Source organism: Nomascus leucogenys, chromosome 11 (genome assembly GCF_006542625.1).
Source record: "Nomascus leucogenys isolate Asia chromosome 11, Asia_NLE_v1, whole genome shotgun sequence".
NCBI classification, from domain to species: domain Eukaryota; kingdom Metazoa; phylum Chordata; class Mammalia; order Primates; family Hylobatidae; genus Nomascus; species Nomascus leucogenys.
The window spans coordinates 107,183,133-107,199,267 of NC_044391.1; the positions used below are offsets into that span (position 1 = coordinate 107,183,133).

General features: G+C 43.1%; 1 protein-coding gene across 1 annotated transcript in view; it reads right to left on the reverse strand.

Annotated features, from left to right (window-relative positions):
- Positions 1-2,394: 2,394 nt before the first annotated feature.
- Positions 2,395-16,135, reverse strand: part of ETV5 (ETS variant transcription factor 5) — a 63,671-nt gene continuing 49,930 nt past the window's right edge. Inside the window, exons 10-13 of the mRNA XM_003256599.4 lie at positions 13,461-13,529; positions 13,112-13,281; positions 8,089-8,190; positions 2,395-4,921 (exon numbers count right to left, since the gene is read on the reverse strand). Coding sequence (XP_003256647.1) covers positions 4,700-4,921; positions 8,089-8,190; positions 13,112-13,281; positions 13,461-13,529 — 563 coding nt within the window. The 3' untranslated portion in view covers positions 2,395-4,699. The remainder of the gene's footprint in view (positions 4,922-8,088; positions 8,191-13,111; positions 13,282-13,460; positions 13,530-16,135) is intronic.

Consider the following 16,135-nt stretch of genomic DNA (forward strand, 5'->3'; position numbering starts at 1 on the left):
ACATAGTCTGGATGAGATGGTGTCAGTAGTGTTTAAGTATGACCTGGAAAGTCTAGCATTTAAACATGTAAGAGGTTGTCACACAATTACTATACCACAAACAGGGCTTTAGCTTGAAAATGCCATCTAAATCATTTATTTTTAGCATCCAGCAGTGCCTGGCACCTAGCAGGTGCCCAGTGGATGACTGAAAAAGAAGAAACGTGCCCTTAATGGTGGGACTGAGCCATCTTCAGAGCTTGCTTAAAAATGGTCACTTGAGAATGATGTTCTTAACTGTTAACTCTCCTACACACGCACACACACCCCTTGAGTTCCCTAGGAAACTCCTTTCTTTCTCCCTTACTGCCTATGAGATCGGGGAGTAGTACTTCATCAGTGCCCTCAATGAACCTACGAGGTTAGGCCAGATGGCCCCCTGAGACCATCTAGTTAAACCCAGTCAACCACTGACCCGGGGCCAGAACCCAAATGTCTAGCCTCCAAGGGACTAGTCCTCTTTCCACAGTAGCCACTGTGAAAATTCCAAAAAAGAAATTACTTTTGGAGGCTAACAGCCATGGTATTTTCAGACTCAATTTCAACAGTATTACTGTTTAAGAAAGCCTGCCAAAAAGATAATGGAGATGAAAAAGTGCTCTGTAAAGTGCTACCCAAAGGTTATCTGAGGTTCACTGCCAAGGTCAACAAACCCAGGCTTGGGTGTAGAGCCAGCTCTTAAAGTTGGAGGAGCTAAGGCTGGTCATTCAAAGGGCCCCTTCTAAATGAGACACCAGTGTACTTGCTGGGATCAAAAGGACATAGCCGCTCGCCTGGTACCACCCTCACACCCTCCCCCTATTTTAAGTACAATACACTTATGGTGAATAGAATACTTACACTATGTATTTGTACTAAACAATACTTACACTATGCATTTGTATTAAACCGATGATCTTCTGGACTTTTTTCCTTTCGCTTGTATTTCAGAGGCCACACATTGAGCAGCAGCCACCTGCACCGCTGGGCAATGAATTGTCTCTCCAAAGTTTCCAACGGTCTGCGTACATTAGTGTTTTTCTTCCACATTAGTTTACATTTGTCCCAGCTGCGTTAGAATTTAGATTCTGCACATACTCTGGCTCTCAAAACCACATTCTTCTGCGCTCACACTACCTCTTTGTCATCTAACAACTGAATACGCATTGTTCCCCTGGCTTGGCTCATGAAAGGGGACCCTGATGAAGAGTAAACTTCCCATTTTCTGGGCTTCCTTATCCTAGCGCCCAACACTAGAAGGGCGGCAGTGTTTGGTGACCTCCTGCGTTAGGTTAACGATCTGGGTCTGGGCCCAGGCTGGATAACGAGCCCGTGAATAATGGGGAGCGGATTGTTAAAAGCCTTATCATGGTGAAGCTGAGAGGCAGAGACGGCTTTTTCCTGCGCACCCCTGCCCCTTCTCCCCAAGCATCTTTTCTTAATCTGTCGAAGCTAATGGGGTTTATGTGGCAGACATTCATTCCTCACAAGCTCCAATTCAAGCGGCGGTGCACCGATTCGGTCTCGATGTTTCTACATTTAGAGGCTTGTAAAACAGTAAAGAAAGACAGCAGATAAACCGACAGAAAGCCTTCTGTTCTAGGCTTGAAAAAAGGCTCTACTTTATTTCTCCACTGTAATAGGAGTCTTGAAAAGGCCAAATTAGAGGTGCAGAAAAAGGGTGAAATAAGAACACTAAAAGCCATAATACTGCAACACAACCCGGCGAACTTTATTTTCTTCCACATATTTCCCGAGTGATATATATTCACGAAAAAGAGACAAACTTGGAGGAAAGGTTTTTACTGCTGCATGGCCAGAAAAAAACATAGTGGGCAAAACCTTCCTGAGCTTTTTTCATTATTTATCAACCATTACTTGATTTTTCACTTGTCAAGAGCAAAACTTATTGGGGAAAAATCAGAAAATGAATGGCCTTAAGTTCTTATTGGTTTTCAAAGTATTCACACAAGGGGCTGAGAATAATTCTGGGACTCGAAAGTCCTAGACTGCTTTGTAATCTTGTCACACAACCCAAAGCCAAACATGGGCTACACTTTAAAATAAAAAAAGTGTTACTAAGAATTGGTGGCTCGGTGGGCTCAAGGGGATGAGGTGATCTCAGATCACCATTGGCTGGGAAGAGGATCTCTCGACTTTCTACCTCTTTGGATTAAATTTTTAGCTGGAGTTTAAGAGGAGCTGTGTATGTCTATTTCCAGGTAACAGAGTTCCCTAAACTACCCTCAATGCCACTGTCCATTGGTAAGGCTAAATTGTTGAGAGGGCTAGGGTGGGGGCGGAGAGAAAGCCAGGGGGCTTTTGCCTGCTTTAAAATTAGACCAATGAGGGCAAGAAAGAGGCAGGTTCGGGTGCTTGGTAAACGAAAAGCAAACTTCTTTATTGTACACAGTACAGAATATAACGCAGCTTGGCAGGATGCATACGGCCCTGCGCAGGGGAAAGTATTTCAAATCAACTGGCAGGTTAAAGCCTTTCTGCACTGTAGACTTTCCACACTCTGGAAAAGAAGCAAACAAACAAACCACAAAGAACCCCCGAAAAAAACAAAAACCATCCGGGAGGTGCATGAGTCCAATGGGAATGCAACGGTGATGCCGCTGTCCTATGCCCGGTGACAGCACAGGCCACGTAAGTTACAGCAGGGGAGGGGTAGCTCAAGCTACAGAGGATTATTGTCATATTGCTAAGACAGCATAAATCCATTCAAAAAAAAATCCAAACCAGGGTAAGTAAAGAAAGGAAACCCAAATCTATACAGCATTTACAACAAATAAATCTCTAGCCAGCTGGGGGTAAAATATGCATCTATGTATAGACTATGTGTAGGTTAAGAAAGCTATAAATATGGTTTAGAAAGAGTCCTTTGATTAGAGTACAATGCTAATTAAGGCCCAATCTACAGGTTTACCACCTCTGTGGGCTAATCAGCTTCCAATAGAGGAGAATCTCATGTTTCCATAGCTATAAAGTGCACCCCTTATGCCTGTGAACCTCTTCACAAATGTGCTGTCGGTCATAAGGGGGACAGTTTGAGACTATGGAGTGCTCCATGAATAGAAAAGCAGTTCAAAGCATGTGTCTCATACTCACGGAGTCAGCACTGCCTCCTTCACATACGAGGAACAGTGTAGTCATTCTTAATGTGCTAAGTGTCGTGGGGAGCACAGAATTCTACCAGCAGAGCAGGCAGCAAGGTACCACCAGTAACTTTTCCTCTACTTTGAGCTCAACTTTCACATAGCTTTAGCTTGGTTGTTTAAAACTTTTCCAATATAATACAGCAATGAGAATGATTTCTTTTTTAAAAAAGGCAGGAATCTAGAATGCTAGCACTGTTGCTTACCTGTCAGTATCATACGTAAGTCTCAAACCCTACTGAATCATACAGGTAGGGTTTAAAGTCCAAGATTTAAAGAAAAAGGAAAACAAAACAAACTGATGAAATGGAAATTGTCATCAGTCATGCCCAGGGAAGAATCCCAAGGGTTCTCACCAGGTGACCAGGTTTCCAAAGGACATGACACATGTTATATACATATGCTTTCCAGAGAGGGCATGTTAGTGAACATGGGGAACTATACACAGAGAATCTAAGCTTGTGTCCAGGCTGCCCTGCACACTTCAAAAATGTACAACTCAGGTGCAAATGTTCCATCAGGTTGTCTGGTGCAGAAAGCACAAAGCAGGCAACAAGGCGGGCTTTCACATGGCCAAGGGGAAGCCTCAGCAAAGCCCCTCTCAAGCTGCAGTGTCTTCATAAGTTGGCACGGCCCTGGCTAAAGGACACAGTGCACAGTTACCAAAAGGTTTGTTTTTGTTTTTTGTTTTTTTGCTTTAAATACCAAAACTACAAAAATCAGTTTATAAACTGTTTTTCCAAAACAACCACCAAAACAAAACAATCCCCCAAATCAGGGCAAAACAAAATACTGTCAAAAGTGTTAATCGCCCTTCTCCTAAAATAAAAGTCATCCACACTCAGCCATGTGATTGGGAAGAGAAAGGGTGCTTGCTCTACTTGGCGACCACATGGCCGGGTGGTTCCCAAGAGTAGCCATGGTTTATGATTTTGAGAACCATGGAGTGGGGAACAGCTGTTCTGACTGCCCCCCTTTTTCTAGACAAGGGGTAGTATTTCAGATTCAGCTAGAAGAGCTTTCCAATGTTCAAGATATATTTTTAACCCTTAATGGTTTGAGCCTCCCCAACTTAGCCTACTTACTTTTCTATGGGTTTGTGATTTTTCAACAAATTGTGCAAATCAGAGCCCTTCTATGTAAAGGCATTTAGTAGTCCATGATTGATGCAGATTGTCACATACTATGTCCCGTTTTGCAGGTACTAACCTGAACAAGATATTGCTTTGCATATATTGTCCATGGTAAGGAGACTCCATTTTGATCTCTTCCCAGAAACCTCATCAGAATCTAGAGTTGAGGCACCGGCCTTTTGGTGGTTTTCTGCCCCTCCCTGTTCCCACTCCCCAGCCAATGTATCTGTCTTTAAGGGTGCCAATCCAGAGACGGCTTAGGTTCTCCAGATAATACTCAAAGGGCAAGCTTTAGGAACAGCCAAAAACACAAACAAAACCACTGCCCTTGTTTGCCTGAATGGGAACTGCTAGCTCTAGGGTTTGGCCACTCCGCCACTCAGAAACTTAGTAAGCAAAGCCTTCGGCATAGGGGAGGCTGCTGCAGCGGTCCATGTCCAGGAGGTAAGCAGGGCTGTCTTCAAAGTGGGTCAGCGGCAGGGTGTCCTCCTCGCTGAGGTGGCACTCGGACTCTGCCTTCAGGAACGGACGCTGGTTATCCGGAAAAGCCATGGAGAAGAGGGCATCTGGGTCACAGACAAATTTGTAGACGTATCGCTCTCCAGCCACCTGCGGGAGAACACACACCTTACAGGGCCCAGTTGGAACAGGGCATGGGATCAGGGGAAGAGAACGAGGTATTCCTAAGTCACAAAGCCAGGGGCCAAAGGAGCAGCCGATTACCCCAATCACTCAGACTTACTTTGAGAAATCCTGGGAACCTGTTATCTGCCAAGTGTTTTACTGACACCACAGCAGTTAAAAAAGAAGATATCTGAATTTCGAATTCACACTAGATGGACTCTTAAAAGAAAATCTTCACTTTCTGTCTTCCAGTGACAGCTCTGAAAGCATGATTACGCTGAGCCTGGAGTTTGGTGTTCCAAAAAGGTGTGAGGACTGACAGTGCAAGGCAGAAGCCTGACCAAATTTTTGGTCACCTCCAGAGTTTACAGTCTTCACAGTATGGCCTTGTTATTTAGAAAGGTTAGAAATCTGATGAGAGCGAGCCTGCGCAGAAGCCTTAAGTATGTTCCAAAGGTGAAAAGAATTGCTTTTGGCTTACCTGCAGCTTTAGAAATGACTCATCGCATGGCTCTGCTACACTGAGGGAACCGCTGACTACCTTTCTATGGGTTTTCTGCATTATAGTATTAGAACCAGAAGGTCTTGGTTATTCAAGGACCTCATGGTATGTGGCTGATGAGCCATCTGCGTTAATGGGATCACCTTCTCTCTGCTGGTTGTTTAGCAACAGTACAAGAGGCACCTAATACCGAAAATCAAACCCAATAATTGGCTTCTGTCTGGAGACGCAGAGGGGCAAGGGAAGGCAGCCAAAATTACTGATAAGATAAACATTTTAGATTTTAAAATGCCAACTATTGAGTTTAATCCTGCCCTTCAGTCATTCTGCTGTGATTCTAAAATCTTTTTTTAATTGAACAAGTATGGCTCTGCTTCCAAATCTCTATCAATCAACCATCTCTAGTTAGTGTTGTATGCCGGTTTTACCTTAAAGCCCAACCCCAAAAATTAGTTTGTGTGGAAGAGTGAGGCAGGAGAGCACAGTGGAAATAATCCTAGATCAGAAGCTGGGAGCTGCACGACTTCCAGTCCTGGTTTAGTCACTAATGAGTCTTAACCTCTGTGAACCTCAATTTTCCCTTCAAAAATGGAGGGTATGGGACTACAGCTTTTCTAAGTCTCTCTACACACTGGCGGACTATCATTCACCTTTTAATGAGCTCTCATTTACTTGTGAGTCATGTAACAAATAAAATGATAACCCCTTCCTTACATTGGATGGCACATTGTTATTTCTGAAATATTTTCAAATATATACCCTGTGGGATTAAAGCAAGAATTATTATCTACATTTTCATTAGAAATAGAGGCTTTGGGAGACTAGGTGACTTTCTTCAAATCATATGACTAACAAATTGAAGTGTCAGAATCTGGGCCCACGAAGCCTCATTCCTGGGCCTTCCTGTACTCTTTGCCTACTTATTCTCAGAAATAAAGTTCTCTTCTACTCCCTTAGAAAACACAGAAGCTAGTCATAAGGACAGCTCATTTCCATTGGTTCAAGTTGCTGTGTCCTGGGTTGCATCTCCCCATGTTGGATGTGGAGTTGGGAACAGCAAAGGAATAATGGCTCTCCCACCCGAACTTAGGATTCGGCCTGATGATATCAACTCTAAGGAGGACAGGGGACAATGGGGAGTGGCTACTGATGATACGTATGGCCTTTCTTTTTGGGGTGATAAAATGTTCTAAAATTGATTGTGGTAATGGTTGTGCAGCTCTGTGAAACCACTGGACCGTATACTTTAAAACAAGGAGAGGTAGGGTAGGGGACCACCTATCCTACAGCACTTAACTCTGTATCAAGCACTGAAGTTAAACCTCGATTCCTAACCCAAAGGAGCTTATACTCCAGTGGGGGGTAGCAACAAGAAAGGAGTTAAGACACAGTGAGAAGAGCAGTGGTAGGAACAAGTACTGGTGCCATCAGAAGAAGCAAAGGGGACCACCTAACCCAATCTGAAACGGAAAGGTGACAGAAAACAAGGAGGGGCTGGCCAGGTACTGAGAGCATTAGGAATGTTCTAGGTCTTAAGTAGGATGGCAGTTTAATAGGTGTTTTCCATTTTATGGTATGCTTGATAATGTACATGCATGTAACATGTATTCTTTGGCAAACAAATACTACATTAAATTAAAAGGTGGCTATGCTAGTGAAAGCTGTCAAATTCGAGTGAAGAAACGAGAGTTAGGTGGTGACCAGACTGGGAATAGCCTCAGAGCCTGTATGAAGCACTAACAAGTCTAGAGTTTATCCAAAAAATCACAACGAGCTGTTGAGTATTTTTCAAGGTGGTGAGGAGAATATGGGGTCACATTACCACCATGAGAAGGATGAATCTGGCTTCTTGTAGACAAGTTCTCAGCAGTTTTGCCCACATGCTTCTGCCACGTTCATCTTATTGGCTACTGCCAGGTAGACTGGCTCAATGTGTAAATGCTAGGATCTGGGCAACAGTACATTACGAATTTGGTAGCTAAGAAAGACTTGCCATTCCCATCTTCTACTTATCTGTGGGATGTTAAGACTGTGGCCCCTTGCTACCTATCCCACTAAGAATTTTGTACTGATTTCCTCAAAATATGCTTCATCCTCTATTCCACAAAGAGCAACCTGCTACCAGGTGACTCTGCTGCCATTCTACAAACGTTGGGTTTTTAACTTGAGTTCCAGTTTCTGTAAGTCTGAAAGAAAAATCAGATGTTCTTATTCCTTTAACACTTCCGAGCATATCAAACTAACAGATTTGGAGGTCTAGGTGTTTTAATAACTAAAGACTTCAATCAAGCTGTTGAAGTAGAGACCTTCAAGTTGATTCCCTGTAGTTCTTTTTGGATACAACAGTTGGCCTAAGTTTCTGGAAATTTCCATATATAGAGGCAGTTTTGGGAAAGCACAGGAGCCTAATTTTCTATTTTGTGTTCTACATGCAACTTCGAGTTTCCACACAGCCAACAGCATCAAATGTACTCTATATCTCATTTGATTCTTGTCTCAAGTTTGTCTTCTCAAGATTGTTTCCTACCACAGAATCACTTAGGGGGCTAACATTTTCTCGTAGCGACGATCACCAGTTTCACTACAGAAGCCGCGAACTTTTTCCTTAAAAGAGACCAGAGTGGGCGAAGGGTCTTGTATAATGGCTCACCTTCTGCATGATGCCCTTCTCATAGTAATAGCGGAGAGAGCGGCTCAGCTTGTCATAGTTCATGGCTGGCCGGTTCTTCTGGATGCCCCAGCGCCGAGCAACCTGAAGACACAGGAAAGCGAAGAGCAATGGAAACGCATTCCCTAGGCCCCATGTTCTCTCCCAGTCCCAGCAGAGCCAATTCTGTAACCTGACTGCTTTGGTCAATGATCTGCTACTCTGACCTGGAAGGGAAGGCATTTAACTCCCTCAAGACCAAACATTCAACAAAGGCGATGATTCAGTGACAACTACTAGGAGGTGAGACCTAGAGATGGAAGAATCCTAGCACTTTAAGATTGCAGAGGGCTTGGCTAACATCCCAGAGGATGCAGGCCCTCTACTGTTTCTCCACGTATGAATTATTGACCAATACCCATAGACCATTAACATGTTGCCATTAAGTGCTATGGTTTCTGTAGCAGTCAATAAGGAATAATTAGAATGGTCATTCCTGAAACATTAGAAACACACTAGTGAGTTGCTAATGGGCCAGCAGAGCAAAAGTTCAATTCTAATAAGATTGGAGGGGGGCTGGGAGATGTTTACTTATTGCAGCTCACGGACTAAGGGGGAATCAGATCATTTCAGCCTGCTGCCGTCCAACCCCACACGCTCCCAGCAGACTTGCAGAATGGACATGAAAGCATGTAGCACCATTATCCACTTAATGAAAAATTAACAGGGCTTTCCGAACAGTTCTGAAATGTATTATATCCAACCCGGTCCACCTGAGGTGCACTGATAGGGCAATATAATTGGAGCTCTGGGCAAAGAAGCCTCCTAGCAGGAAAACTTCCTGGTAGAGTTTACCCAATTATCACAGCAGCCAAACAATTTCTGTTCTCAAGTATATCAGCTTCCAAAATCCTACTTATGAGAATGACTGTCAAGGTAGTAGAATAACCCTGGAAATGTGAGTTTTACTCAGAGGTTCAAATGTATGCAAACCAGGGGTCAGGGGTCACGTTTTGAGCATTTTAGGTCAGTTTTGGAAACTTAAAAAAAAAAAAAACTATATTCCTTCGATTATTTTATTTTTATTTTCTGAGATGGAGTCTCACTCTGTCACCCAAGGCTGGAGTGCAGTGGCACGATCATGGCTCACTGTAACCTATGCCTCCCAGGCTCAAGCGATTCTCCTGCCTCAGCCTCCCGAGCAGCTGAGATTACAGGTGTCCATCGTCATGCCCAGCTAATTTTTGTATTTTTAGTAGAGATGGGGTTTCACCATGTTGGCCAGGCTGGTCACAAACTCCTGACCTCAAGTGACCCACCTGCCTCAGCCTCCTATAGGATTATAGGCACGAGCCACTGCACCCGGCCCTTCCATATTTTAAAAGCCAAATGTTAAACACAGAGTAGAAAGCAGAGAGAAAGCAGCATTTCACATAAACCTTTTCCTTAAAAAAAAAGCAACATCTTCTAAATTCAGGATTCTAAAATGACCTTTAATAAAAACCAAAAATGATCTGATAAGAATGCATCTCTCTTAATTACAATATAATAGCAATGATTCTACTCTGCCTTGCAAGAAACCCTGTGGAAGTCCAGTTTCCATTCAATTGCTTCATGTCCCCACAGCAGACACGATGTCCTGGGTCTCCTCTTTTCTCCATATGGTACCCACTCAACTCTACCTTTGAAACAGCCCAAAAGGCAAAATTAACCAAAAATTACCTCCTGGTTAGAGAAGATAAACATTTAAAACCAATGGAAATAATGGTAAGACGAGAAATCTGCTAACCTAATAATATACATCATTGTACCCTGTTCAAAGAAATGATGCTTTGTAAAACTAATCTTTAACTGCTGTCTGCCACAAGTGACACGGAAATTTCAAAGAAGCCCAGCCTCATCATTTTACTATGTTAAGGGGTAGAAAACAATCCTTGAATATTCTTCAACTTCAGCGGCCACCTCTCAGCTGTCACTTGCATATGCAATTGCTTACTGCAGAAAGGTTTGGTATATGCACAGATTTCAAAGCAGCTCTCGTAGCCATAGTTACTGACTCATCCTCTCGGGCCAGAGCCCTGTGATTCTGTAGCCCTCACCACGGCTGTTCCTTCTACAGTAATGCATGAGGCGGCTCAGCTCCAGAGCAGCTGGGAATTAGGGCTGCCCCTCTTCTGGGACTGGGGAGGCAGGCAATAGCTTGTCATCAGATCTTTCTTCTCTCTCATTAGATGCTTTGGTAGCACGTATCTTGAGGACTGAGGCTGAAGGAGTTAACGGATCTACCTATTCCTCCTCCCCTTTAAAGAGAGAGCAGCCACAGCCCAGGGAGTGGCTCTTTCTAGCAGCCCATCCCTTCAAACCTCCCAGCAGCAGTTATCTGCCACATGTTCAACAAACAACCCTACCCCCCAAAATATTCATTAATGCAGATTCACAGTTAAAATGGCTCCAGATTAAAGCCGAGTCAGTCATAATTGAGAGGGTGCTAAGCTGGATGACTATCAAAAGACATTTGATTAGGGGGCCTGCCAAAACGCAGTTCTAAAACCACAATTTCCATGCACAGTGTAATGGATATTATGGATAATTACCCAGAGTGCACTACTCAGCCACACAGCTGCCTACAATTACGTCCCCAACAGCTTCCTCCTCCGCTTCACCCTTCAAGCTCCCCCATGACGACTTCTTACAGCTTCTTCCAGAAGCTGGTATCTTCCTGACATTAACAAGAACAGGGCCCTCACAGGTATACAAGGAGGGGTGGGGGGGAGCTCAGCAAATGTCACCTGTCCTGAGGCTAACGTGCACATGTGGCACCCAACTGATCCTGGGTGAAGAGAAACGAACATTTGGAGCTTAGGGAAAGCTTGGGGACTTCAAGGTGGGGTGGAAAGCACCATTTCCTGAAGAAACAAAAGCTGCCCGGTCAACCGAGGAGGCTCAAGGACACCACAGGCTTCTCACATGACTTGGCTGCCTGGCATTTATGAGCATTCTGTATTAATATTAGTTTCTTTATTAAGTAAGAAAGCAGGGGCCCTTTGCCATCTGTTCATCATTCTCTATGCCACTGGTAGGAGTGCAGAAGATTCAATAACAGCTTTACGAAGGATCATAACCAGGTTTACCTGCAGCTGGACAGCCTGTGCTTAGGCCCGAGGCAGTGGCAATAAAATAATAAAAGCTCCTGTTTGTGAAACGAGATAAATCAATAAGGGCTGCCCACATGACAGAACTACTTTCAGAGAGCCTCAGTGAACCTAGGTGACATGCTTTTCTCAAACTTCACATAAACCAGGCCATGTTATTCAGAAAGCAATGAGGAGAGGCATCAGTCCGCGTGGGGTGGATGGCTCTGTAGGGATGCTAGAAGCCTAAAACATGGCTCTATTTCTACATAGCCAGAAAAAAACCACGTAGGCACTAAACTAACACAGTGGCACTCAACTCCAACTCTGAAGGTAGACTGAACCGAATAGAAGCTGTTTAATTAGTCCATCTAGAGAAGCTGACACATTTCCATTCTCGTGAGTGAATATAAAACTGGGAACACATATGCATATCTTGTTTTCTAATTGCCTTTAATGAAGTCTGCCTTCTTCTCCTATCAATCAGGATTCTTCATAAATTTCCAATCCATACATTCTCCTCCTTTTCCCACTTGAATCTTTAGACCACTTTCTTCTTCCAAACCAAGTCCCCGGTTGCTACCTCCTCCTATTAACCCCATGCCAGCGTATTTCTTTGGTGTGCTAAAGCGAGCCCTAGAGTTAACTGAACACTGAAAACAGCAATTCTCGTTCAAATGCTTTCTAAGAGTGTCTAAGAGTGTTGTTCCCAATTTAATTATACCCAACCCAAAGATGCCTTTTGATCTGCTGGTTTAATTTATATGCCTAAGAACATGCTACTAAAAGAAGCATATGTCAGTTTTTTTGGGCAGTTATTTCTGTTCCATTTATAATCTCTCTAGATTCTACATCAAACAGAAATTAAAAATCAACCCCTTTAGAATATGCGATGCTGAGAGCCTGATTTAATTTGCTTTGTTATGTGATATTCAGGAAAGGGATTCTAGGGTGTGTCTTCTCTACTGAAGAAACGGTACTGGTTCTGTCAACAGTGTATTTCTGTTCTGGGCACAAAAACAGTAACAATGTTTTTTTCCTATTAAAATAACAGGTTTGTATCATCTCTCAACTACTCTATTGTGATGTCACATAACACACTTATTTTTTTGGACACAGGGTCTCGCTCTGTCACCCAGGCTCAATTGATCCTCCCGGCCTCAGTCTCCCAAGTAGTTGGGACTATAGGCACACACCACCATGCTTAGCTAATTTTTTATTATTTTTATTTATTTTTATTTTTTTGTAGAGATAATGTTTTGCCATGTTACCCAGGCTGGTCTCAAAATCCTGGGCTCAAGCAATACACCTGCTTCAGCCTCCCAAAATGCTGGGATTACAGGTGTGAGCCACTGTGCCCGGCCATAACACACCTTTAAAAAAAAAAAATCTAAGCTCATTAAGATTGAGCCGCCTGTGATAATTTTATTTCTCCAGGCTACAGCCATTTGAAATACACAGTGGGTAGTTGTATCCTGTAATATATTGTCAAAATGTCATACAGTATGTTCATGTAGCCTCAGAGATAGACTATGGCCTACAGGGGCTAAGACCAAAACAAGTCTGTATCATTGAAACAACACCTGAAAAAGACTTTCCAAGAGGGAGAGCATATCCTATTTGAATATAAGTCTTCATGATCTTGCTCCCTAGATTTTGCAGAAGTGTTACAAATACTTTTAATGTATTCTACAGTGGAGAACTCTGCCTGTCCATGTATTAGAAACTGTCCCATTAATAGGAGGGATACAGCCAAGCCCACTGGCCAGGCCAGAAGATGAATGAGAAGGAAGAGAAGACTTGACACAAAAAGCCTCAACGGAAATCTAAACAAAAAACATCATCATCAACAACAACAAATCAAAACCCGTCTGAGTCCAGCATCCAGTGCATACCTCTTCCGGTTCTATCAGCTTGAACTCCATGCCTCGGCCTGTCCAGGCAATGAAGTGGGCATTGGCTGGGTCATCAAGAAGGGTGACCAGGAACTGCCACAGCTGAAGGGAACCTCGCCTCTGGTAAGGGGGCCCCTCTCGATACATGGTAGGCTCCTGTTTGACTTTGCCTGTTTGGGACAAGGACACATCACACAATAGCTTAGTCCTAAGTTTCTCAGGTGGTTGGGACAAAAAGGAGTTGTTCATGCTGATTTAATTACTGGACTTGGGAAAGAGTCTCATGGCTGAGGTGTTCTGACATCTCCAAACCTCTACCTGGCAACAAACCTTGGATGGGGCTACTTACCTTCCAGTCTCTCAGGCACAACACAAGTGTCGTCAAAGTATAATCGGGGATCTTTTTCATATGAAAAACCTGAAAGAGAATTTAAAAAGAAAGACTACATTGCTTAACAAATTCTGTGTTGTACTGAAACTATGGATTTAAGGACTAGAGTGGGATCCTATCATTTCAGATCCTAAGTCCTACTGCTGTATCTATGACAGACTGAATTTTCAGGGACTTCAAGAGGGCTTAGGCATTCCAATTCTGATGTAATCACCTGCGCCTCAGTCAGAGCAGCATCAATTCCTGCTTTTACAGCTAAGACTGCAGGGAAGTGCTGAGTCACCAGTACGTTCCTTCGTATTTTGCTTCTGAGGTCTGCATGGATCAATGTTGCTCTGACTAAGCCTTTACATCTGAAAACACATCTCTATTTCAGTTGGCCTAGCTGGATGGATTTGGTTGATCTGTACATAGACCTGCCATTTTCCTTTTAGCTAAAATTAATTTCAACCTTTCCTATAAACTCATCCAAGCTACTCACATACCTCTTCAATTACGAAAGAGCTTGAAGGGTAAAGAATGTTGCCAGAATGAATGAAGACTTAGGCCTGTAGAGGATTTTGAAAGCAGTATTGGTGGTATTATTACCAAACAGTGGAGAGGATCTGAAAAGACTTTCTAGCAATCAAACAAATTCATTGTATAGATGACAAAACCGAGGTCAAGGAGGAACTGGCCCAACAACACATGCAAAGGAAATAAAAGAAGGCAAGGCAAAAAATTAAAGGGCTCAAGAAGGAAGGATGGCCTGACAGTCTTCATCCACAAACCCCTAATATACGTTCAGTGCTAACTACCATGTCACTAGGCACCTTGTCAAGATTGGTGGTTCAAATCAAAGCCAGGTAACAGATAACTTTGATGGGGGTCACATCCCTCCTTGTAGTTCAGCCTGTCTCAAGGTGTAAGGTCTCCAGTGCATATTCCTTTACCAGCACACGTCTTAGGAGAATGCCCCAGGGCTCCTGTCTGATAAGTGGTGCTTCCCTGTGCTCCGTTTTCCTGTTAGTTCACCTGGCGCATAGCACAGGTCTATGTGTGTTGGATATGCAGTGGGGGCAGGCAGGTGAAAAGGCTCTGCAACGAAGGACTTTCGTTAAGAGTCTGAGAAGGATTCACTGCGACTTGAAAAATCCACGAGGCCGGGCACGGTGGTGAGCAATTTATAATTCCATGAGCAATTATACGGGTGACTGCACCTGTAAAGCTTCAAGGGTTCTGAATGAGGATAACCATAATAACAAGTGCTATGTGGCTTATGAAGGAGCAGGCAATAAGTGATTTTAGATCGGTTTGTTGAAGACAAATAGCCTGTAATCCCAGTACTTTGGGAGGCCAAGGTGGGTGAATCACCTGACGTCAGGAGTTCGAGACCAGCCTGGCCAACATGGTGAAACCCCCGTCTCTACTAAAAATACAAAAAATTAGCCAGGCATAGTGGTGGGCGCCTATAATCTCAGCTACCTGGGAGGCTGAGGCAGGAGAATTGCTTGAATATGGGAGGCGGAGGTTACAGTGGGTGGAGATCACACTATTGTACTCCCACCTGGGCAACAGAGAGAGGCTCTGTCTCAAAAAAAAAAGGAAGGAAAAATCCATGAGGAAAGGTGCCAAGATATAATTTTGCCATTCTTTGTTTCTTCAGTCAACCCAGATCAAGTAGCTTCTTGGCAGGACCAGCACCAGGCCTGGGACTGAAGAAACTCTGCACAACTGAGACTGTTTTGAGGTTTGTATTATTCATTTTTGTTTTCTCAGCCCTAAGCATTAGTTCTCTGTTGCTTAATGACATCAAAGGAAGTCTATTTTATTGACATTTATATATTATTTAATCCACTAAGTATTTATGCCAGGCATCGTGCTAGAAGGGAATAGGTAGCCAGGTGAATGTAGACTTGGTCCTTGTTCTCATGGAGCCTGCATCTCGACTGGGGGAGACAGACAATAAGGGAGAGAAAGAAACGAGAGGTGGCATAGTACTGATGGACTCCAGTCAGCTGTGCGATCTTGAATAAATTAATCTCTGTGCTCCAGTGTCCTCACTGCAGCAGATAATAATTCCTACCTTATGGTGTTGTTATGAGAGTTTAATTTAGTATCATTCAACTGATCTATTTCTCTATCTTTATACCATTGTGCCAAGAGTAGCTCCTGGTACGTAAATGTGTAATAAATGGTAGTTAAAAAAATAAACAGTCATTGTACATTGTGGTAAGTGCTATTAAGAAATTAACTGAATAATGTCAGAGCTTGATCTTATATCCTCCACCAAAGATTCTAAATTCCTTGAGGATAAGGATCGTATCTTGGTATCTTGGTGCCCTCATGGCACCTTACACATAAGTACTAAATAAATATTTGAATAAATGAGATGTTTTATAGTCTTCATTAAAAAATATTTAAGAATATAATGCTAACTTTTAAGTCAGGGATGCAATGACTCCTGATAAATTTATTTTCCAATTTGGCACTAAACTGACTTTTATGACAAACTGGTATACTCTGTATTACCAACAAGACTTTCATAATCCACTATGCTTCAAACATTTTGCCTTGCCTGCCAGGAAGCTACATATTTCCCAACCTTCCATAGGTACTTTGATATTCTGGTGATGTTTTAATGGTCTTATTAT